The sequence below is a fragment of the Ischnura elegans genome, chromosome X (genome assembly GCF_921293095.1).
Source record: "Ischnura elegans chromosome X, ioIscEleg1.1, whole genome shotgun sequence".
Lineage (NCBI taxonomy): Eukaryota > Metazoa > Arthropoda > Insecta > Odonata > Coenagrionidae > Ischnura > Ischnura elegans.
The window spans coordinates 4892703-4917992 of NC_060259.1; the positions used below are offsets into that span (position 1 = coordinate 4892703).

General features: G+C 36.7%; 1 protein-coding gene across 4 annotated transcripts in view; it reads right to left on the bottom strand.

The window, feature by feature from the left end:
- LOC124170950 (protein split ends) overlaps window positions 1–25290 on the bottom strand; it is a 138429-nt gene that overhangs the window by 62705 nt on the left and 50434 nt on the right. For all 4 annotated transcript variants that reach the window (XM_046550034.1, XM_046550036.1, XM_046550035.1 and 1 more), the window contains exon 6: window positions 263–513. In XM_046550034.1, coding sequence (XP_046405990.1) covers window positions 263–513 — 251 coding nt within the window. The remainder of the gene's footprint in view (window positions 1–262; window positions 514–25290) is intronic.

Here is a 25290-nt window from a genome sequence, read left to right on the forward strand (position 1 = left end):
TAACTTTCATAAATGCATTGCTTTCTTACATTCTAATCATTAACAGAAAAAAATCCTAACTACTGTGAATACCATTCAAAAAAACAAAGAAAATCATAAATCAATAAAAACATCAAATTCACATGAAAGGTTCAAACTGTTATTTCAAACAGAGCCATTTAATAAATTTCGCAAGAAAATAAAAATTGGCACAAAAGGCACATTAGGTTATGCAAACAAGAATCTTGGTCTTTTGCATACCACACAATAGAAGATGACGTACCGAGAGTCAAAACCCTGTGAGTCCCTTCGATCCCAAGGTCTCTCAGCCACAGCAGCAGCTGCAGCAGCAGCGGCAGTGACTGCAGCGGCAGTCGCAACTGCAGTGACTGCGGCAGCATTGGCATGGCCCTGCTTCTCCAAGTGATCATAAAATGCTTCTTGACACTCTCGAGATGCAAAGTCGATCTGCAACTTGCGGCCCCTCAGAGCCACACCACGCATCTCTTTCACAGCATTTTGGGCACATGGGAGCTGGTGAGACAGGTAGATGCATATTAAACATTTGATAAAAATCGAGTAAAACTTGGTCAAAAGAAAAACACATGGGTGAATGAATCTACAGTAATCTATACTTAAAGTTGTATAGGGCCTGACTAATTCTCCCACTTCCTCATCAACACCTCCTCCTCTTTGGCTGTGCTGTACACTGAAACTTCTCGATATGGACACCACTAACTTACAGACAGTTACGAATTCTTGAAGAAGGATATTGCTTTGCATTAGGATCCAACCTCTTGTACATGGATACTCCAACTTACAGACATCCTCTTCATACTGAAGACGACCAAATTGTATTTGATACCAAACAGTCTTTTAAAAATTGTATTTTTTATGTTCATTGACAGTTTAGCACTGCTTAGGCTGGTGGACATGGCCACAGGGGTCAGTCATTCTGTAAATCAAGGTCTAATGATAAAGACGTCCATCATAAAAACATAAAAGATGATTGGCACTCCTCTCAAAGACAAAGAGAAATTCAAAGGAAGGATACATGGCTTAAAAGTCATAAAATAGTACAACGTCCTGTTAAGGCCTGCTTCCCCACTGTGATGGAGACCAAAATAGAACAAGGAGCCCGGAAGGGAGGCCATCAAAACCTCAAAGGAAGCCTGCAATTTGTGAGTGATCAATGGTCAGACAGAGAAAGACATGGTTCTTTGACATTTAAGGAGGGGCAAGGAAAAATAGAACTGATAAATGAAGGGGAAGATGCCATGGACTGTGAGGTGAACATAGGAGAGAGAATTTTAACAATCCGCTAGAGGTGCACTTATTTGTAACATAGGTAGCGGGCAAGCAGTCTGTGAAACTGCAGATTTTTTATCCATTTACTGATTATATTTAAAATTTACTTCACCTGAGCATTACTTATTATTGATTCAAGTCATGAATAGTTAATTTATTTACATCAAATTATCATTTATTAATACATATCATGTCTCAACTAAATTTTTAAAAATCTGCCTTAACAAGACGTGTACTCTTTCATGACTATCAAGACATGGTTCCTTCCCTTGAATTTCCCTCTGTCTTTGTGAGGAGTGCATATCATCTTTGATATTTATATGATGGAAGTATTTGTTCTTAGCCGTTGACTTACAGAATGGCTGATCCCTGTGGCCAGTGTTTACAGTCTACATCATGAAAGTTTGAAATGAAGAGACAAAATTTCATTTTTGAATACATGTCTTTTGATATAAACTTAACTTCTGATTAACAATTCTGCTATTCATACCATGAAACCTCACACAAGTATCACTTGCCATTCCAATAAAATAAGTTGGCTACCAAGCAATAATATTCTCCTATATTCTTAGAAATAATAAAAATGATTTTTTTTCGGCAAAAGAATAAAAGCCTCAACAAAAAAATCTAAGGCTAGAAATATCTCTTAAAGGCATCATATTACCTATATTCTGGATATAAATTGGTACTATAATTCCTTTAAGACATTATTGGACTTCACATATATTTCTATCACAAATGGTATGCATATTGTACAGCTTTACTATTATTGGCATGAGACAAGAAATTATTATGCCTAAGGGCCAACCAGAGGGCTTGAACCCAAAATCTTCTCAGAAGTAACTTTCATAATGTCTTAAATTTTAATCAGAAAAAATTATTCAATAGTTGAGCATGATCATAGCCTGGTGATAATAAAGGAGCTAGTACACGGGTTTGTACGTCAATTCTTCAAATTATCAATCCTCATCTCAAAATATCCTCAAAATATTTTTTGTAAATTTATAGCAGCGATGTTAAAAGGTGTATAAAAATACACAAATGGTCATCAATTAGCATGTTTATGGAAATAACAGAAATGGCTAAGTTATCCACAAATTCAAAATATGTACATATTTTCTTTTGGTACCATTCATGATAATGTCAGATGTACTTATACATATTTATAATTCATGATTTCATTATAATGAATACTCTGGTATTACTCTATGACACTTTCATGAAGTCACTTTCTTGTCAGTTTGTTTGCACTTCCAGGCAAAATCTTGCCATTCAAATCTAACTCACTTTAATTTGAAATTTTCAATACTGATACGAACTAGATGACAATGCATTCTTACACTATTCCTAAGTCTTCAGAGGCAGTACGAGCCTTAACGTTTGACAATTCACATTGAAGTGATCACTCAGCTGTAGCATAAGTTATTAACTGAATCCATCAAATCTCTGCAAAGTGTTCAATGGCAAAACGGATAATGTATCGGATAATGGATAAGAAGATCAGGTTTGAATCCTGGCACTGTTGTCACTTTTTCCTTATATTTTAAAATATATTTTCAGATGGCATTATAGATCTTCCATCATTTTAGGCTTTGCTATTTTGCCCTCCTTTGTGTAGAAGTTTTTGGTAGCCTGGTAGGCTTCACTTTTATGAAATATAATTCTCACAAAAGATTTTTTTAAATCAATCAAAAACCAGGTTTCAATTTAAAGTAAAAAATAGATAATATTGCAGTGTATTAAAAAGTTGATGAAACAAAACTCATGTTTTCATTCAAACTAAAAATAAGAAAATAAGCCACCCAGCCTTGGCCCCCTGTCTTACTCTTAAATTTTAAAGACTACATGTTCAAAACTAAACATGTGGTGAACCTCCATTTCAACCACTTAATTCAAATTCTTTCGCCGTAAAAATTCATTACAATACCACAACAAAATTCACAAATATATGATGAATTTATATCACTCCAATGTCACATGTAAAGTGAATGCACACAGCATTTTTTTATTATGAACATGTAGTCTTTTATCTGTAAAATTTAATCATGGGACCTTGGTCCAAGCCAGGGTGGTTCATTTTCCTCTTTTTAGTTCAAACAAGAACATGGGCTTGTAAATTAACTTTTTAATTTATTGTAATAATTTTCTGCTGGGGAAAATATGAAACTGGATTAATTTTGTTTTGATACAATAAAGGAGAAATCTCCATGAAATAATCTTAGTGCATAAAATGAAGGTGCTTGTATTTTGACACAAAATTTATTTGGTTTTCATTGCATGCAATTCCCACGACGGAGGGTGATAGCAGCAATTATGAAACCGTGATCGCACTCTTTATCACGCTGCGAGCGTCATCGGCCTATCAAGTTAGAAACCAATGGTGACAAACATATGCTGAAATAAAAATGAGGAATAAATGCAAATATGTATTTGCAAAAATTATTGTTTGATTAATTTAAAAATGCCCTGTAATCGAGAAAAAACCTATTTAATTCGTAATTATTTCTACTGGAGTACTGTCTTGATTTTATTAGTAGTTCACCTTGTTCAATTGTTATATGTGCTTGGTGGTGAATTCGATTGAGCAGCTTTATTTGCACGCAGCAAATTGGAAATTAAGTACTGCTAATTGAAGTACATTCGTGATTTAAACGTCCATTAATTTATATCGAAGTTTTATTGTCAACATTTGCCAAGAACATTCTCCAATACATCAACATCGTAAAACTCCTTTTACATTTTTTAATCATCATTAATCAACTATTAACTACTTACATTCAAATCGCTAGCACCTTATAATCAAATTTTACACTTCCAATACCATTCCAACATTTATTAGTATCCATGCAAGCGTTACGACTTTTCGACCATTCTCTACGATATAGCAAATATAATGATTGCAGTATTCTCGGCAAGCATTGGCAAAATAGATTATGTGATCATACATCAAAAAGTGATACTTCACTTTCCCCCTAACTTTTCCATAATACTTCAACATAATATTACCTATTGGTGAAGCAAAGTACATAGCCTTCCACTGCACCCATTTCATGTTTTCTTTGTTCGTTATTGTTATTTCTGTTATTTTAAAGACACCGCAGATGATGCATCCTCGGACAGAGATGTGTCGAAGGATTTCATTGGCTCTTCATATTTCCCAATGATACCAACCTCGCGCACTCATACCTCTATGATACGCGCAATGACGGTGGCTTACATGATTGCTCGATAGAGTGGAATGTGATGGTTATCCATAGCCGTCGTCGCTGTCACATTTACACATTGAGGTGCTGGTGACACATCACTTTATCATGCAACTGAACACTGGCACGATGAATTTTCACATACAAAAATCACAGATCATCTCACACACATTCACAAATCTTTACTCATATACTCATATGCCTCAGCGAATAACATGTAATTCTTTGTTGTTGGTGACACCTATCGACATTCAAACAATACATTTCCAAAAACAAAACTTGCTGTAAAACACTGGGACATTGCATGGTGGGACTGAAAATCCTAGGCAAATAACAACAAAGTGATAAACCACATGTGTAGAAATTAGCTGCACAGGTATCTGAATGGCAGCAACTCTCTAAAATCATGCATATTTGAAGACGTCTAGCAGTAAAATGCTAAAAGAGCCTCACAGTAACATTCATTAAAGACCATATTCAGCGGATGGTGTGAAGTCTCAGCATTGGATAAGAAGAAGCACAGGTCTCAAGAGACCACAATTAACCCTCTCGCATAAAGTATACATTTTTCCTAAATTATTTGCACACCATATGAAAGAAGTCACTAAAATTGACTACTGGACAGAAATAACAGTAGAGATTTGTTCAAAATTTGACAATTCTCAGAATAAAATGAGGAATTTAATTTGAAGTCTGCCATTTATGTGCAAGCAACAATTATCCATATCACCAATTCATATAAACAAATCATAAGTTGGCAGCAAAACAATGCCTCTGGTAGGGTTATAAACCCCGAAAGGAGGAAGCCTAAATACAAGGCAAGTCCCCACTAGAGGGTCAAAAAAGGTTGGTGCTGAGAGTGTGTGATTATCTGCAAGACCTTTCCAAACGAATATCCTGCAAAACTGCTCTGTACAAAGGGGACCAAAGAGTCTCTAGGGGCTCATTGTCAGTCCAGCAGTCATGCTAAGGAGAGAACTCCACCATGTCACTTGAAAGGGTTTAAGGGGATCATGGGATCATTGAAGGTGAAGGCATTGCATATCAAATGCATCGCAACAAATTGAGGAGTTGAAAACAACTGTAAAAGCAACAGTGTGACATTCTACAGGCTCATAAATGAAAAAATAAGTTTTGAGAAGGAATCAGTTTAAAAAATAAATGAGCAAACTACAATATTAATTTTACGTCTGATTGAGCCACTTGATGGCAGTAGATAAAATATTCCATGACTGTGATTTTAAGACAGACAACAAGGATATATCTCTAATTCTACAATATTCAGAATTGGTAAGCTCTCCTCAGCCAATATTTTAATGCGCCTATTTTGGCATATTCTTAGGTGGATTTGTTACAGAAAACAATAAGTTACTCAATAGCAAGTAATATGAAGAATAATGAGTAATATGACGAGCATACATGTATGGGTGTAAGACACCATCAAACATATGTTTCATGGTAAATACTGGATGATCTTAGAAATTTTATGATCCAATTCAATATATAAATGTATGTACACACAAACTGATGTGATTTATATGCATTGGATAGGTTTTTATAGGTTTGTGTAGACAGGTGTGAACAACCCTATTTTTCTCTATACATTAATGCTGGATAAAAGAGTAAATGATTGATTTTAGCTAAGGCATACGTAGTGTAGTAATAATACTTAGTGTTTGGAAATTCCAAAATTATCATCCAGAAAGACAGGAATTATCAGTCAATTACTATCAACTAATGAAACAATGAGCAATGACGTTTGACATAGTGCTCTTGTGAGAGGATGCAATAATGGTGTACGAAGCTGGACAGTGTCACGGTGGATGTTTCCGAATTATGGAGTCCCCAAAGGCAACACTCTCTCCCCCAGCACATATATATATAGTACGGATTTTTAAAATTCCAAATTTTTGTTCTATGGCACATCTTGATATGCCTCTATCTTGGATTTTCTTACAATTGAACCATATTACGAGACCTTATCATGTTTTTTCTGAGTACATACCGTATTTATCTGAATATAGTCCCCCCTTTTTTTTTCAAAATTGCCCATGGTAATTATAAAGGGGGGGAAAATATTCAATCATACTTTTTTGATTTTTCCCAAAACTGATGCCTCAAAATTTGGGGGGAGGGACTATATTCTCAGAAATACGGTATTACATGCGTATAGTATCTGTGACCAACCACTCTCTTTTTATATTCCTAATATATAGGCATCACAAATAATGGTTTTTACTTGTAGGCCCAAGCACATTCAAAATGAAACTATCTGTAGCACAAACTAAGTGATGGTTTGAAAAATCGAGTATTACTTGGTTAACTACAGTTAACTGAGCATGTTATATTGAATGCTTGCCAAAATTAAAATATTTATATTTGTCTTTTGAGTATTCATTTTTGTAATTTTTACATAATCTCAATTTGATGCCAAGATATTTATTAGAGATGTGCGAATAGTATCCACGAATACTCGAATACCTCGAATACTAGAAAGTATTCGATATTCGAGGTCTCGAATAATTATGCGAAAAGTACCGCCTCGAATACTTTGAATTTCGTGTTGTACACTTTCGCACGCACATCGTTGGTAGTTGACTCAGAAAAATGTAGAGAACTCTAGTCTTTTAGTGCATGCAGCGCCGTTTTAGGCAAGTTGACGAACTACATCAAATGCGCGGGTTAGAGCGGTGAAAAGAGTTCGACGTGGGGAACCTAAATTGATCCGGGTGAAAAAATCCGAAAATCCCCGGTTTCCCCCACCAGGAAAACCTCACTGCCATGGGATAGTAACTACGTGGCACAATTCCCAAAATCCGCTTCCCCCTCCATCTATCAGCCCTCGGCCCCTCCTCCGACGCTTTCCTCCTCTTCGAAATCAAACAAAAGGCCCCAGCTCGTGCAGGTTTCGTATAAATGAGACAAAGTGTTTATCATGTGTCATTTATGGCTAATAAGCACAGGCACTTAGTTTGAATCTTTTCCAGGAGATGAAACTACCATAGGGAGAAACTCAGTGCCGTGGGATAGTTAACATTGGCGCATTTCCCACGATCCGCTATTCCCCTCCATTCAGCACTAGCCCCCCTCTGAGGCTTTCCTCTTCTCCGAAATAAAAAAAGGTTCCAGCTCACGCAGGGATCATATTACGAAGACCTTAGCTTCGAAAAATATATCAAGTTACACGAGAACAATAAAGACGTGTCTCACGCCCCCCTTTTCTAACCCACTGACCTTTTTCTGCATACCTGCTTCCAAGTTCCCCATTTCTGGAGGTCAACTGCTGCATGAGTACCGTGGGATAGTTAGTAACACTAGCGCATTTCCCAAGATTCGCTATCCCCCTCCATTCAGCACTAGCTCCCACTCTGAGGCTTTCCTCTTCTCCGAAATAAAAAAAAGGTCCCAGCTCGCGCAGGGATCATATTACGAAGACTATAGCTTCGAAAAAAATATCAAGTTACACGAGAACAAAAAAAAATATGTTTCGCACCCCCCCCCCCCCTTTTCTCACCCACTGACCTTTTTCAGCGCACCTGCTTCTAAGTTTCCAGTTTCTGGAGGTCAACTGCTACATGAATCACCTATTAGCCCAAAAGGTGTCTAACAATGACTTTCGGCAATTGATATTACACCTTTGTTGGATTGAAATATTAGTAATGTGCACGTAATTTAAAAAAGAACAAGACCAAACGCGACGCATTTCTGACTTTATTTAAGCATTTTACGCGAGGAAATAAATGTCAAAATAGGACGGAGACTTGGCATTCTGGCGAGACTCGATATGAGCAGCAGAGCTTCTCAGAAGTTGATGCGGTATTTTCTCCGAAAACATATATTAAGTTACAATTTATGAGTGGTGCTATAAATCTTTATTGTTACAGTCCCAGACAAAGGGATATTTTCTCAGGATATTCGGTTTCTCCCTGATAGCAATTCCAATTCATCTTCTTATCTCGTGAGAACTCCCAAAGATGGACTGAAAATAATTGAAGAAAATCCGGTGGAGAAGAGCTTGTATTTTGCAAAATGCCTCAGATTGTCAGCTAGCACTTGGCAGCAGAAGTGGGGGTAAAGCGATTTTAGTTGAATTAATTATAGGCCCAATTGTTTTCATAAAATTAAAATATTCCATTAATCAGCTAAATTCCTTTTCGAATCCTTTAAGGGAAATCAAAAATACTCCCCAAAATCTTGTGTTGCCTACTGCATATGCAACCGAGTCAAACATTCCAGCATTCATCGTTTAGTATTCGAGGTACATATTCGAAATTCGAGGTATTTGAATATTCGAGCAATGATTTAATATTCGAATTCGATATTAGAGTTCGAGAAATCTGCTATTCGACCCATCTCTAATATTTATTAAAAAACTTTTTAACCTTCAATTGACCCCTGATGGGTCATGTGACCATATAGAGGACAAATAATTGGTGAAAAAGCATATTTTTTCTTGTTCTACATAATGTTACTACATTTTGTTTTCAATTGCCTACGTGGCCGATTTTACCATCACATCCCCAGGTAAAATGTGGGACATTAACTCATACATGCATAAAAATATCATTTTGTTGATTGTGGTTTTGAAAAATTGCCTGATACACTTGAGACAAACTAACATCAGATCTGGACTCAGCATGCCTGATATCTACAATCATTTCTTGAACACCATGCAATGATCAAGAAGTAAAAAGTACCAGGAAAGTGTTGACTTGAATTGGGTTTAAACCAATATATCCTGCATTCACACTGTGTGTTCCAACCATTAAAGCCAACAAAGGCTCATTCTATTCATATACGTATGTTTTATCACCCCTAATTCACATCATGAGCAGCTTTTTGCCCTAACACTGTGGCTCTTTAGGTCTTCTAGCAAAATTTCACCATCATCTACCTTCCCGATTTCTCTATAAATAATGCAATCATCAGCAAACATACCAATGGGGCTATCTACACATCTAATAATATCGTTCACATAGATTATAAAGGGTAAGGGTCCTAACATACTTCCTTGGTGTACACCGCTCGAGGCATAGTACATATTCCTCTTGTAACATATGTATATCGCATGTCATTTGTCATTGTCCGCCAGTCCACACCAGTTTGGTCTACACACAGTCTCCGCTTGCCTCGGGCCTAATAAACATCTATGTAGAGCACATACGCATTATCAGTATTATTACATGGTGTCAGAAGTGGTCCGCTACTATAATGGAGTTTAGACCACCTAAAGAATTAATAATCAACGAGAACATTGCCGCAAATTGGAAGTTTTTCAAACAGAAGTTTGAAATCTACTTGAAAGCGTCAGGTAACGATAAAAAAATCTGACGAAGTAAAAGTAGCGATGTTACTTAACTGTGTGGGTGATGAGACGTTAGAAGCGTTTAATACGTTTAAGCTTTCTGATGAAGAGGCCAAAAAATTTGATAAGGTACTTGAGGCATTTAACAAGTTTTGTGAGCCTAGAAAGAACGTCATCTATCACAGGTTTAAGTTTTTCTCACGTAGCAAGAGGATGGTGAATTGTTTGAGCATTTTGTGACTGCTCTTAGAAAGCTTGCCAAAGATTGTGACTTTGTTGAAGAAGAAAGTTTAATAAGAGACAGGATCGTGATCGGTATAAACGATTCACAATTACAAGAGAGACTGTTAAGAATCAGTGACCTAACGTTATCCGATGCGATAAACTATGGTAGGGCTGCTGAGACGAGTAAAATGCAGTCTGAAACATTGCAAGGTGCGAGCAAAGAAGTTAATTTGAAAAAGAAAAATCGTAAGACTTTTGCTAATAAGGGAAATATTAATGCATCTGAAGATGAAATAATTAATCGGAAATATAAGTGTCGGAAGTGTGGGTTTACGCAGGAAAGAGCTAAGTGCCCGGCGTACAATAAGGTGTGCAACTACTGCGGCATGAAGAATCATTTCGTGATCGGCTGTCGAAAGAGGGGGAACGTCCGCCAGTTGCATGAACAAACGAGGAAGCGTGACAGCGAGGAAGAGTCGGAGTCGGAGCTGTTTGTCGATGTGCTGCACAAAGAAGAATGGACAAAGGATGGCCAAGTGTGGAGAGAAAAAATCAAGATTGAAGACGCCGATATCTGTTGCAAGTTGGACACTGGGGCGCAATGTAATGTATTGCCGTACAGATTGTTCAATCAATTGCCTATAAAAGAAAAGGTCGAAAAGACAAAATTTAAATTGTTAACTTACTCTGATGAGAAACTAGAAATAGTGGGGTCAGTGATACTAAATTGCATAGTAAAGGGGCGTAAGGTAAAAGTAAAATTTGTTGTTAAAATTGATAATGTACCAATTTTGGAATTAAACACTTGTGTAAGGCTGAACCTGATAAAGAGGGTTGTATGAAAGAACTGAAGGGTGTACCAGGGAAATGTTTTTTAAAACTTATGAGCAAGTCTTCAAAGGATTAGGCAAGTTTCCCACAACTGTAAGATTGGAACTTAAGTCTAACTCAGTGCCCGTAATAAACTCAGTACGGAGAATTCCCGAAAGCATTAAGCCTAAATTGAAAGGAACTTTAAGTAGCCTTGTGAAGCAGGATATTATTGAGTGTGTGGATTATCCTACAGATTGGGTACATAACATAGTAATTGTAGAAAAAGCCAATGGCAACCTTCGAATTTGTTTAGATCCCACACAGTTAAACAAATGTATGAAGGTAAATCCCTACCCCATCCCATCTAGTAGTGAACTAGAACTACTCTTAAGGGGAAAAAAGTACTATACTGTCTTAGATATGAAGGATGGATTCTTTCAATTGGAGTTAGATAAAGAAAGTAGTCTGTTAACAACTTTTATCACACCTTTTGGAAAATTTAAATTTAAAAGATTACCTTTTGGTCTTAGTGTTAGTCCAGAAATATTTCAGAAAGAAATTGTAAAATGTTTCGGAGACATACAAAACGTTGGTATATATTTTGATGATTTCATTGTTGCAACTAACACTGAAAAGGAGCATGATGAGACGTTGGCCAAGTTAATGGAAAGGGCTAAGAAGAATAATATTAAATTTAACCCTAAGCAAATACATACAGTACAAAGTAGATAATGTTAAGTATCTGGGTTTAATGTTTTCGGAGAAGGGTGTTGAGCCTGACCCAAAGCAAGTGAATTCAATTTTAGCATTAGAAGAGCCTAAAAATAAAAAGGAGTTGCAAAGAGTTTTAGGGATGGCAAATTTTTTAAGTAAGTTCATCCCAAACATGGCAAAAATTACTGCACCACTCAGGCAACTTTTAAGAAAAAATGTTGTTTGGAATTGGTCTACTGCTCAAGCCATTGCATTCAAAGAATTGAAAAGTAGAATTAGTACAGCGGCAACGTTAAAAATTTTTGATCCAAATGTACCTATTGAGATATACGTTGATGCTTGTAATGAGGGCCTGGGGGCATATATAATGCAAAGTAAGAGACCTGTTGCCTTTAGTTCTAGATCTCTAAGTGACTCAGAGAAAAGATGCTCTGTAATTGAGAAGGAGCTGAAAGCTGTGTGCTTTGCAGTCACAAAACATCATCAATTTGTGTATGGTAGAAGGGTAACGATATTTACTGATCACAAACCAATTCTTGGTGTGCTTAGCAAGGAATTACATAAAATTCCAAGTAGTCTACAAAAATATAGACTTAAATTATTAAAATATGATTTAAATGTTAATCATATACCTGGCAGAAATAATATAATAGCAGATCTGTTGTCACGGAAAAGCAGTAAAATTAAGGATGATGCTAATGAATGTAGTGATCTAGAAGATTGTAAAATGATCCATAGTTTATGCAATCAATTGAGCATGTCAGACAGTAAAAAGGTTGTGTTCAAAGAGGCTACAAAAAACGATCCTGTATTAAGCAAAGTATTAGATTATTGTATGGGTAAGTGGCCTTCAAATATAGACTTGTTAAGCTCTGAGTTAAAACAATATTATAAAATGAAAGAAAATATTTCACATGAAGGTGGTCTGTTGTTTGTTGGGAATAAAATTGCTGTTCCCTTAAGTCTAAGACTTCAAATGTTAAATTTAATACACGAGTCACACCTAGGTGTAAGGAAGTGCAAATCAAGAGCAAGAGCATTATTGTTTTGGCCAAATATGGGCCGAGATATTGAACGATGGGTGCTTTCCTGTAAAATCTGTGAAAAGTATCGATTTCAAAATGGTAAAGAGCCACTACTACGTCATATTAAGCCAAATAGACCATGGGAATTTATATCATGTGATTTGTTTTCCTTTGGAGGAGAAAATTATCTGACAGTTGTTGATGCGTACTCTAACTGGATTGAGTTAGAAAAGCTGCAAAATAAAACAGCCAAGGATGTAATTTCTAAATTCAAATGTATTTTTTCTCGTAACGGAACACCAGATAAATTATTATCAGACAATGTTCCGTTTTCCAGTTTAGAGTTTATTAAATTCGCCAAGGAGTGGAATTTTTCAAGTATCACTAGTAGCCCGCACTACCCTAAGAGTAATGGTAGGGCTGAGAAAGCTGTATCAATTTGTAAACAGTTATTGAAAAGGGCTTTTACAAGTAAAAAAGACTTAGCATTTATGTTGCTTGAGTACAGAAATAGTCCTTTGTCTAATCAGGAATTTAGTCCTGCACAATTGTTCTTTAGCAGGATGTTGAAAAGCAAGTTACCAGTGAATTCAGTATTGTAAAAACCAAAAATTGTAAACAAAGTTTGTGCATCGGTAATGCCTAAGTTTTATTATGATTGTACTGCAAGTGATCTAAAGAGTTTTGATAAGGGTGATAGTGTATTAATTAGAAAAAATGATAAATGGGTTTCTGGTGAAGTGATTCAACATTGTGAAAATGCTCCTAGAAGCTATTGGGTAAGAGATGAAGATGGAAACAATCTTCGTCGAAATAGAGTAATGCTGAGGAGGTCCTATAACCCAGTAAGTTATAGGACTGGGGATGATGTCAGTGATCCTGCTAGTGGCAGTGCTGGTGTGCATGAAAGCCCTTCTGGGGGTGATGTTCAAGTAAATGTCAGTGATCATAATAGTTCCAGTGTTGATGTGCATGTTAGCCCTTCTAGTGACAATAACCCTGTTGTTACTAGGGTAGGCAGAGTAATTCGCAAGCCCAAGTATTTGAAAGACTACTCAACTCAGAAGTGAATTGAATTGTTGATTCCATAGAGTTTATATTACTAGAGTATTTATGGTGTAGAGTGTTTATGGTTGATTCTAAGGAGGGAGATGTAACATATGTATATCGCATGTCATTTGTCATTGTCCGCCAGTCCACACCAGTGTGGTCTACACACAGTCTCCGCTTGCCTCGTGCCTAATAAACATCTATGTAGAGTACATACGCATTATCAGTATTATTACACCTCTGGCTAAGTATCGCCTACTTTAACCCTATGCATTTCACCCGAGATGAAAGAATACATATATCCATTTAATGTCTCTTTTAGCAAGTCCTGATGAGCCTATTTTTGCCATTTACACTGTCTAAAGCTTTCGAGAAATCCATCAGCACCCCATAGAATTGCTTTCCACTATCTACTCCCTCCACTAGGTCCTGATAAAGGCTAATTGGCTTTCACAGGAGTAGCCTTTGCGAAAACCATGTTGCCCTTCCCAAATCCAGGAAGTTTTTAATAAACTTTTATATAGTCCGCCATAAGGTGCTCCATAATTTTGCATACAATGCATGCTAAGCTGACTGGTCGATAAAAGTCCGAACAATTTCATGACCCCTTTTTGTAGATTGGAACTATGATTTACTTTTTCCAATCTCCATGAAGGTTGGCATTGTTTAATATTACAGTGAATAAATTCTTCAAGAATGGCACCAATGCATCCCCCCTATCTTTTGATCGATTCTCCCAGTAGGCCATCAGGGCAACTAGATGCGCGTGACTTTTTATTTTCCCACTTATATCCCTGATATCTTGGTCTTTTATAATGAAAGGAGTGCAAGAAAAATCCCCCAAGACATTCTTAGGAATTTGTCCTTAGCCTTTTATTTTTTAGAGTTCAACTTTTTGCAAGCATCTTCATACATTTACGAGCACACGGATCACCTCGGTCTCTCAACTTGTGGAGACTTCTCACCCTCATCTTCAGCCTTCAAATCCCAACATTATAGTATTCTGGATTGGGGTTTGCTTTCAAAGTTTTCAACAGAACATAGAAAACTAGAACGTAAATAACCTAATTACCATTTTATGCTTTAGATGAAAGCTCTGGATCTGACTATGGCATAGTTGGGGGTCAGATATTGAGGCTCCATGAGAATTGATACATCCACAATATTAACTGGCTGAAAATGGCCTTGCCTCTAATTGTGATGACCAATCAACACGTCATATGTTCCACATTAACAAAATTTGAAGACCAGAAATACTAGAGATGATCATGTCATGGATGAAGTACTATCATCTAATGAAAATGAATGTATGAGATATTATTTATTACTTTTAATAAATTTATTTTTGGTCTTGTTCAGGGTTGCTTCAGTGCACGGAATTTTTGTGAATGGTTTTACATTCTCTTTGCGTTACATTCTTTATAATGTCTAATGATGAGGCCATCATAATTCCTGCTGCAGGTAATTGATAAAATTTGGACAATCAGCCACTGAGCCCTATTTCAACTGTGGTGTGAAAGCAGCCTTGAATGCAGAGAGCGATGGATTGCTTTTTGGTATTTTTAGATCGCACTGTTATTCAAAATATAAAAATTAAAACAAACAGGTATGCCTCTTTTGAAATACATACATAAGATGAAATGATAGAAAAATTAAAAGTTTAAAAAGAAAAAGTTAAAAGGTGACTATGTGGCACAAATGAAAAACTGCTGTACGCATTTAGTGAAATGTATTACTTTTCCTCAATCAATTTGCGTGTCTCGTGAAAAAACCACAATTAGGTGAATACTGGTCATAAAACCATTCCTTATAACATCTTATTCTGCCACATTTATGTCTAGGTATAGGTTTAGAGCTATTTTATTTATGTTGCACTTAAACAACACTGCCTATTACATACCGCAAGCACAAACAAATCATGACACTAATTTCAAACTGAGATCCTTTTTTGACTTCCTTTTGCAAAAACATGTGCACACTTCCTACAACCCAGAGCAAAACTTGACAATTGATGAAGGCATTTGCCCATTTTGAGGACTCATTCATTTCAAAATGTACATGAAAAACAAGTCCTCCAATCATGGTCTAAAAATTGTCTTAAATAACCAGCAAAAGGAGAATATGTAATTAACAATTCACTTACGGATTTTAAACTTTCAAGCAACAATTTTCACCATTATTAATCAAGAATAAAATTAAATTCCACTACATAAAACTGTGTCTTGCTTTCTCTAGTAAAGGCCTGACGAAGAGGGATTGTCATCAATTATGCCCAAAAGAAACTGACCACCAAGGTTTCCTTTCCTAATTTGAGGTTCAGCAATTTATTTTAACAATCAAGCAAGAAAGGATCCAATTGCTACTCTCTGAATATTTTTCACCACCACTGCCACTCAATAGTTGGGTTCACTAACTCAACACAGAATCCATCATAACACTTAATGAAAAATTGACTCATATATTTCTGAAATCATTGGCAGCAACTTCTCTTTCACACAAAATTAAATCCTGCTTCACAAATGTTAGCTTTGTTTTCTTTTCCATCAAGAGAGGGAATCAGAAGTGTCTCCATAGCCAAACCCCACTCATTATGACCACCCCCATACAAGTTCCCGCAGGGGAATTTTCGAGCTTATGATTTGGAAAATGTTCCTAATTAATTTTTTACTGCACTTTTTCTCAATGGGGAATTCTGAATTGTATGCTAAGCTATCTTCTCCACCCAAATGAATTACACTTTTTTGTGATAAATTTTTAATTGTCAGAATGCCCTCGCCACCTTGTGAATCTTGATCAATCAAATTATTAGCAATGTACCCAGTGAGAAATGGGTGGTGGAATCCACGTGGAACCCACGTGGAATCCACGTTGAGTGGTGGATATTTGGTGGTGGTGGATATTGAGTGGTTGGACCCACGTGGAATCCACGTTGATTTCAAGTGGATTTGTGGTGATTATCATAAAATGTTAAACAGAATTTCTAATTTGTGGAACTTAACTCTCTGGTGACATTGCGTCATTTATCATCCTGAAACCACGCTAGTTATGTGAAAATGTATCGCACATTCTATTTTTATATAATTCGTGGAAAGGCAGCCATGAGAGCACATGAAAAATCGTAGACACATATATAGAAGGTTTAGATATAGAGTGGTTGAGGTTTTAATGGTTTTAGGACAGCACCAACTGCTGTTTTAATTTTTCCACGTGGGTTCCACGTTGATTCCACGACCAAAAACACGTGGTATCCACGTTAATTCTCCACGTGGGTTCCACGTGGATTTCACCACCCATTTCTCACTGGGTACACCCCAGCAAAATGCTGATCAGACAATAACCGATTAAGGAACCATCGCTAACTACACAAACTAGAACCTGAATCAAGGGCATTGGCAAATTGCTCAATTCGGTTGAATTTTACAAGTCTTTTTTTTTATCATACACTTGGCAAAAAATCGCTGTTTTAAGTTTAGAAAATACTATATTTTTGGGGGTCTCTCCTCAGCTGCGGGGGTTCAAGACCCCCCACTTTGCTCCCTCCTAATGTCCAAATATAGGTCCGCCAATGGCCAAGAGTACTCTTAACTGTCACCTTACAAATCCGATAAATTATAGAAATGTAGACTGACAAAAAACTTCAAATTGTCAACACATGCCTGCAAAATGTTTGTGCTGGTAGCAGCTAAATATTTACTACGCAGAAAAAAATTCTTTTTTAAGGACAATACCAAACCTGAGTGAAAATATGTGCATGCATACGGTAATTTTCCTAAAATATTTTTTATACGTAAATTTTTAATGCACAGACTGAAGCTAATGAAAATGTCGATTATATAATCAGGGACATGTTGATTACTTCTGCAGAATATCTTGCCATTACCGTATTCTCTTCGGGTTTTCGTGTTTTGGAATACATTCAATAACCACGGAAGCCTTCATACCAATTGTATCCTTGCATTTTTTCACAATATCTTACAATTTCTATTATATCCCAACATTCTACTAAATACATTTCCCTCTATTTATAGCTATAAAAGGCTTCAAATTGTTTAAAATAATGATATAAATACAATGACATAGCAAAAGTATCACTTAATATCATAGAAAACCACATGGGATTCCACAACATTTATTGTAGGAAAAAGAAATCACAAGTAACTGAGAGTGCGCTAAAATGGATTCGTAGCAATAACTTTAACAACTCATACTTTTAACATGACCTGGTATTCAATTCATCACTTTCATCTCGGAATCTGAAAATGACACAGTTGCACTAAAAGTCGGGTTCCGCCATTTAAGCAAATGCATGCAAAAGTGGCACTATCTGAAAAAAGCATGACCACATCCTGGTTGGAAGAAAATTACTTTGCTTTTCTACAAAACACACACTATATTGCTGACTAGTTTCGGTATACTGTACCATTTTCAAGACTAGTGCCAACTTTTTTCTTCCAACCATATAATGGAATTCTACAAAGTAAAGGCCTCAACAATTCAGTGCATGACCACATCCTGACCAGAGTAAGTGTTTCAGTTTTATGGGGTGGAGGGTGTCAGTCGATGCGGACAACAGCATGGGCACAACGCACACCATATTCTTTCTATATGCACATTTTTCCAAAACCCTCGCTCCACATAATTGCACCCACTTCAGGGAGACAATCATCACAAGCGTGTGCCACAATCACATTCCCCACAGCCAGATTTATTTTGAGGATAACGCCGTAATTATTTTAGTTCATAGAGCGTGGGCATTCAGTTCAGGTGCTTCACCCTTTCCTGCCAGTGCCTACAACTGGAAAACGTTTCCCATGCCACGAGTAGCATGAGAATATTTTAAACCTCTCTGCACAGAGCTCTTTTTTGGGCTGGAGTTAGCCTGGTATTTTCATCCCTAAGATTTGGGACCCGTCCCTTACCCCAGCCACCAGACTACACCTTCTAACCCACCCTAACACCCTCTGACAGGGCACTATCCTCTTTGCAGGAACTCTCCACACAGACTGATTGAGCATAATAGTCGACTAATATAGCAGTCCACTGGGAGGTGACAACTAGGTTCAGACATTCCAATTGACACAAGTTCCAGAGTGTGCAGAAAATATCCAACTATTTGGCATAAATAAGATGGAGCGGCAAGATGGCAGTGAGTTGTGCATAGTTTGTAGCAGGCAGGTTGACCCTAATTTTCTGCACATTATTAGTACAATTGTGAGGGTAGTGTGCATGAAGAGTGTTCTAAGCTGAGAGCCTCCATTTTTGGATTCTTACTGTCCAATTTAGATGCTGAGTGTTATTGTACAAAGTATAAACTTACAGCAAACGTAACCCAAAAGCTACCGTTAGAGATGAAACCTTGTGTATTATCCATGAGCTTAAATCATTGGTAGGAGCTAAAAAAGGGACTTGAAGGCCTTAAAAATCAGATCAAACAGCCACCTTGTGTGTTAGACAAAAGCGTCTTCATGGAATTGGTTCTTAGGGAAGTGAATGATTGCAATTATGGTGCAAAAAAGTGTTTTTATTTGGCTTTACGGAATCTGGTGCTTCTTCCACCAATGAAAAAGACAGGACTATGGTTTCAAAGGTAGCAAATGAAACTGTGAAGTGTAGCTTTTCACCGCTGTGAGTTTTCAGGTTTGGTCGTCCACAAGCTGGTTGTTCTTGTCCTTTGAAGGTGACATTTTCTAATGCAGAGGAGGCTTCTACTTTCATTTTGGATTTCCTTGCTACTAAGAAATCTTCTCCCATTCTAAAGGGCATTACGATCTATAAAGATTGTACAGTGAAAGAACATGAGTATCTAAAAAAAAACTGAATGAAGAATTACAGTTAAGAAATGAAAGTGGAGAGGACCTTTGGATTAAATATATCAACAAGGATAATCCCGTAATTGTACCATGGATCAAGCCCAAAAACGTAATTTAGGGCAACTGTCGGTCGGCTATTATCAAAATACATATACTAGGACTGAGATCTACATTTACATTACTACATTTGAGGATTATTAACCAGGACTACTGGGTACGTTTTCACAGAAACAAATTTTTGCAAAGATATCTCTGACAGTGAACTGGGTCTCTTGAATTATTTTATATAAATGAAAGATAGGGACTCTCTAACTAGTACAAAGAAATGCGGAGGTGGTGTACTGACAGCTGTGCATAATAGGCTTTCAAGTAAGAGTGATGATGTGAAAGTAACATCTATAGAGCAACTTTTTATGAAAATTAATACTAAGAAGTCTGTAGTATTGATTGGAGGTGTATACATCTACCAAAATTTTCTGCTGATGCCTACATTACCCATTGTGAATCTGAAGAAGAAACTCTATCGCTAAAGCCTCAGAAGTTGTTGTACATGGTGACTAAAATTTGCCTCATGTATCTTGGAGTAATGCTTCATCTAAATATGTATAACATAAGTAGACCACAAGCTAGAATTGTAAACTTATCCAATATAATGAAATAGTAAATGCTAATGAACAACTACTAGATTTAATTTTTTATCTAGTGAGGTATTTTCTGTGGAGAGATTTATCTTCCCTTTATTTGTGGAGGAAGATCATCATCTGTGCGTGCTTTGAATAAAACTTGAATATCCTTCAAATACAGTGGAACCTGTTTAGTACGTTTCTGAAGGGACCATAAAAAATGAACGTACTAACCAGGAAAACGTGCTAACGAGGAAAGTAAAAAATAGCAGTCGGGGTAATTGCAATCTGTGGAAAAGTCGTCACAATTACAATTACTATCGGTAGTTCTCGTAGGATCGCCTTCCTGAACTCTTTTCACCTTTAAAATAAAGAAAATGGGCGCTACATTGAAAAACAATACCATGTGAATAAAAAATCACAATGTTTCACGAAGATAATTACATGAAAACGGCGTCTTTCTCCCGTGATTTATCCTATATGTATTTATAGAAAGAGGACAAGTATAGCTAAGTCATTTCTTTTTTGTCACAGCATACTCGGAGAATATAAAAACAACCCTGAGTATGTCAACGGGTTATTTTTAAACATCATAAAAATTGGACAAAATTATATTAACCTTAAATTACGGCAACAGCCGTACACATTCGCGCTTCTGGAATAAAGCCATATCGACTGTTATAGCGATCGATATATCGAATAATAACACGCAAGATTATTAGATTACGAGGTAATTACAAGAATATTTTATATTATACAGTAAAAAATAGCATATGCTATTCTGCGGGTCATTATTGCAACGACCCCGTATTCAGAATGAAGCGTAGTAATAATTTTGTTCGGAATAGCAGCATGCTATTTCTTGCGTGAGCTATTTGGAAGCTCCGCCCCTTCCCGTATGAAAAACTTTCTGAACAGTTTGCGCAACCAATGAGGGAGAAGATATTTTATATATTTTTCTGTATTTTATGGAATATTGACTTGCAATTACAAATAATTGCTTCATTTGCATTTAAAAATTATATTAAACCGTGGATTTATATAATATGCTTTGAAAATCTCGTTTAGGAAATCAGCTGATTGTTGTTGTTTTGATAATATCACAATGGCTTCAGACAGGTGGGTTAGGTCATAATTTTAATGTTATAATGATGATTTATCGGGCATAAATATTGAATCATTTACCTATATCCGATCGGTCCTTAATCGTGAGATATATGTTATGCGAAATAATCATTGAAACCTAAATATGTTTGATTTTCTTCGTAATTGTCTTAGGCTTCGAAGTCTGTCTGTTCGTTGCATGTCAAAATAAATATGTACCAACTTTTATTGCTTTGATCGTGACGATATAGCCTTACTGTATGAACTAGAAGCTTTCGTTTCTAATACTAGCTTTATATTATATGACTCCCTAATTTCAATTCATTCTCTGTTTAGGAAATGAAGTAGGTGGCAACGTCACCGCTGTTTTTTCATGTAATATGATGGAATAGTATCAATATTTCAGCTGCAGATTTGGAAAAAGCAGAGGGATGTGATGGTGAATTTGAGGATGGATGGAACAACTGTGAAAAAGTGAATCTAACAATAGTGAATCGTGTGGAAAGTGCTGTTGTGTCACTTATTATTGTTTTCGTATCAGCTGATTTTAATATGCTCACTGAAATTTTTGATAGACCCTGAACTGTGCCGATATACTAAAACTTAATTGTGTGAATAACGTACTCGCCTATAGAGGAAACAATTTGTATTCAATTCCACATTATATATATTGCATTAATGATGTACATGGATATTCCATTAAACGTTTGTGGCGAACCATATTTGTTCGGAAACTTTATTGGTGTTCGGAGAAATCCTTTGTTTTCAAGCAAGTAATTCAAGTCGACTGCCCGTGTTATAAGTTTGTAAATTTTAAGTTTTAATTGTAGAAGGTAGCGAATAGTGGGGAAAATAATTTCGACTCGTTGCATGTTTTTGTATATACTGTCCAATTGAGGAAATGAACGGCTGATCAAAGTATATGGTATTATTATGGTAATATATGGTTTTCATTGAAAGCTATAACTGTTATTATATTTGGCGAGTTAGTGTGTTCACACAAGCTTGAAAATTTTCAAGAATCGACCTGATAGCCTACATTGAGGATATTTTTAGTAGCAAGTCAAGTGATGAAATAAAATTATGAGTTGTAAATATGAATGAAACACGGAAAATTTGGGCTAATCGTAGTTATTCTTTGCATTAATTGTTATTGTTTTCGCACTGTCGATGAAGCAAGCTTGAGCTTCATATATTAAGCTCGAATGTTAATTTCTAACCAATTCACTTAACTAGTGAAATATTCATCACTTATGCTACTATTATTTAATTAAAATAAAGCAGATAACATTTTATTTTTGGCTATTATTCCATTTTTCAATGCTTGATTATGTTACTTTAACCTCAGAAAAACAATTCGACATCGCAATGCGCACGTTTTCAGGGTTGCAATACCGAATAGCTCGGCCTCGAAGACTGCGTAATATTATAGCAAGCCTACCGGTTGCAATTCGCCGTTCAGAATAGTGAATTGCTACGGGCCTATGCTATTCTGAGAATTACGTCTTCCGGTGTAGTAAAAACACGAATTGCAACCGTTCTGAATACCAAATAGCATAGGCGTTGCAATACGCTATATTATAGCAACATCGGTTGCAATATCGGAGAATAGCATAATGCTATTCTATCCAGAATAGCAGCCCAAGTAAGGTTAAGGTAATTTAAGCTAAGCTTCGCGTGGAGATCCAGAGCATCGTCTGCTCCCGCAGCAATAGTCAAATACGCACGTACTACGTAGCATTGACATCGTGCAGTACTGCTTTAGATAAAGTGGGAATTGGATAAGACTCATTTCTTCATCATGATAAATCGTGCAATAGCAACCCACTCGTGAAATTTGTGCGCAGTGGGCACTGCAGAGGCAATAGAAGGTGAGGAGCTCAGGGTGGGGAAAATTGCGGCTTCTCATTGGCTGCAGTTTTACATAGTCAGACATTCCTGATAAATGGCCATATTTTATCATTCATCGCGTCATAACAATTGAGAAATGCATTTGGATAAATCACGGTCGAAGAAAGATATGTAGAATGAATGCAAGAATTTTTATGGCTAGTAATAATAAATTAAATCATGAAGCTTTACGACCCTTAAGAAGATACTGGAGAACGAATTGCGGGTTGCGTCACGGCTAGCAATTGAGCGTACTAACCAGGAAAGCGCATTTTTTTCAAACGTACTAACCAAATACTTTTATCTGTATTTTGTTCCGATGGTACCGGGACCGAGAGAAATCGTCGTACTAAGGAGGAAAACGTACTAAGGAGGAACGTACTAACCAAGTTCCACTGTATAGTAAGTATTGATTCCAGTAAAAATGCTTACACAAATGCGATGTTAGTAAGTTGTATAATATCCTATCTATAGCAAACTGGAATGTAGTTTGTACTAATGAAGCTATTACTTTGTCTGAATCTTTTGGTAAACTACAGTGCAACCTCAATAAAACGAGACCCCACGGTGCTCAAATAAACACTTACTATAGCGAATTGTTGCTTTACCGGAGGTGGAGCAAATAATAGCCAATATACCTATTGCAAACAGTTCTACAGGATCAGGAGTGGTGCGGCAACAGAGAAATTTCTATCCGATAAACGTAAGCATAAATTCAGACGAAAGGCGATTTTTTTTGCATCACTAAATTTCCTAACTTAAACAACAACTAGCTATTTAAACAATTTATATGAGCCGCACTTAATAAAAAACATGCAAAGCATTGCTTTGTAATTCATTATGCCAATGCACAACCGATGAAGCCATTTTTCTATGTAGGTACTTAATTGGTGCATTAACGTGATCATTCTATTATTTTGGTGCTTTCCACTGCAAATTCAAAAAATAACTGATAAAACTGTATTGCCGTTATTTGATGCCTCAAATGCTTCCATTGGCGTTTGTTTATTGTTCCTGTACGTTCCAGCAGTTAAGTGAAATAACGTATTGCATTTGTTTCTGCAGGACAAAAACGGTGGAAGGTTGTACAAATATCCCGCCTCGGAAGACTTTTTCTGTCATATAACGTAATGTCTTCATTATCTAGGATAAAAAGTTTAGTAAGCATTCAAAATGATGTGATTAAAATTGCCGCTGATAATAATGCCGCTTCCTTTTTGAGTGTTACGGTTGCGACGTATTTGAAATAATACACTGAGTTTACCACGTCACTGCAATAAAAACGATTTGAATAAAAATTGGTTATAAATATATGAAAAGATATTAACGTGATATTATTCACCAACCTTATATAACCAACCTTTGGAACACCCGATTCTCAAACAAGTTCTCGATTCGCTATCTATCCCTGAAATACTCCACTTTAGGCTTAGGCATAGCCCCTTTCTCAAAGTTCCCACAGATTGGAGACCACCCGAAAGCATTTGATGTGGGCAAAACCACCCGAACAAAGCTTCTTCTAACTCTTCATGGTCTGCGTTCCTTGGGTGCTTTTGTTTTTTTTTATTGTGAAGAGCGAATAGGAAGATAAATTAATTACGCCACTCTCATATTACTCTATTATTTTTATTTTCTTGCTAAGACGTGTTTGGTGTTTATTGGCGATGGTGTCTGCCATCAAATGCTTTCTATTCACGCAACTCACGGACGTGCGAATATGCTGCAGACTGCTTTCTGCCGCCCGGGAAACAAAAAAGATCAAGCATTCGTGAGGAGGAAAGACCTGACGGACTAAAGGTTTACAAATATTCACTTGGGGATTTAGTCTATTTTAGAGAGTATCATGAGGGTAAGAGGGTTTGGCAACTTGGAACATTAGTGGGAATTGAGGGACCTAGAATTTTTAAGGTCAAAACTGAAGAGGGAAAAATTGAGAGACGTCATGTTGACCAGTTTCAGAGGATCTCTCCTAATGACATTTTTCAGTTACCTTCACAGGCATGGTCTCCGAGCAGAGATATTGAGGAGAGAAGTTTGTGTGATTGGAGAGAAGAGCTACCTCCTTTAATATTAGATGAGGTGTAATGAATGTGTGTCATATTGTGTGTTTGTTTTTTTGTAGTGTGTACGACTAAGGGTCGGATGTATCCGGAGTGCATTGTGTGTCTTATCCCAGGGTAGCGTGACGATCCTTTGAGCGCGGTGCTGTCGTCTCGTCACCGGATTGTCGAGGGCAAGGGT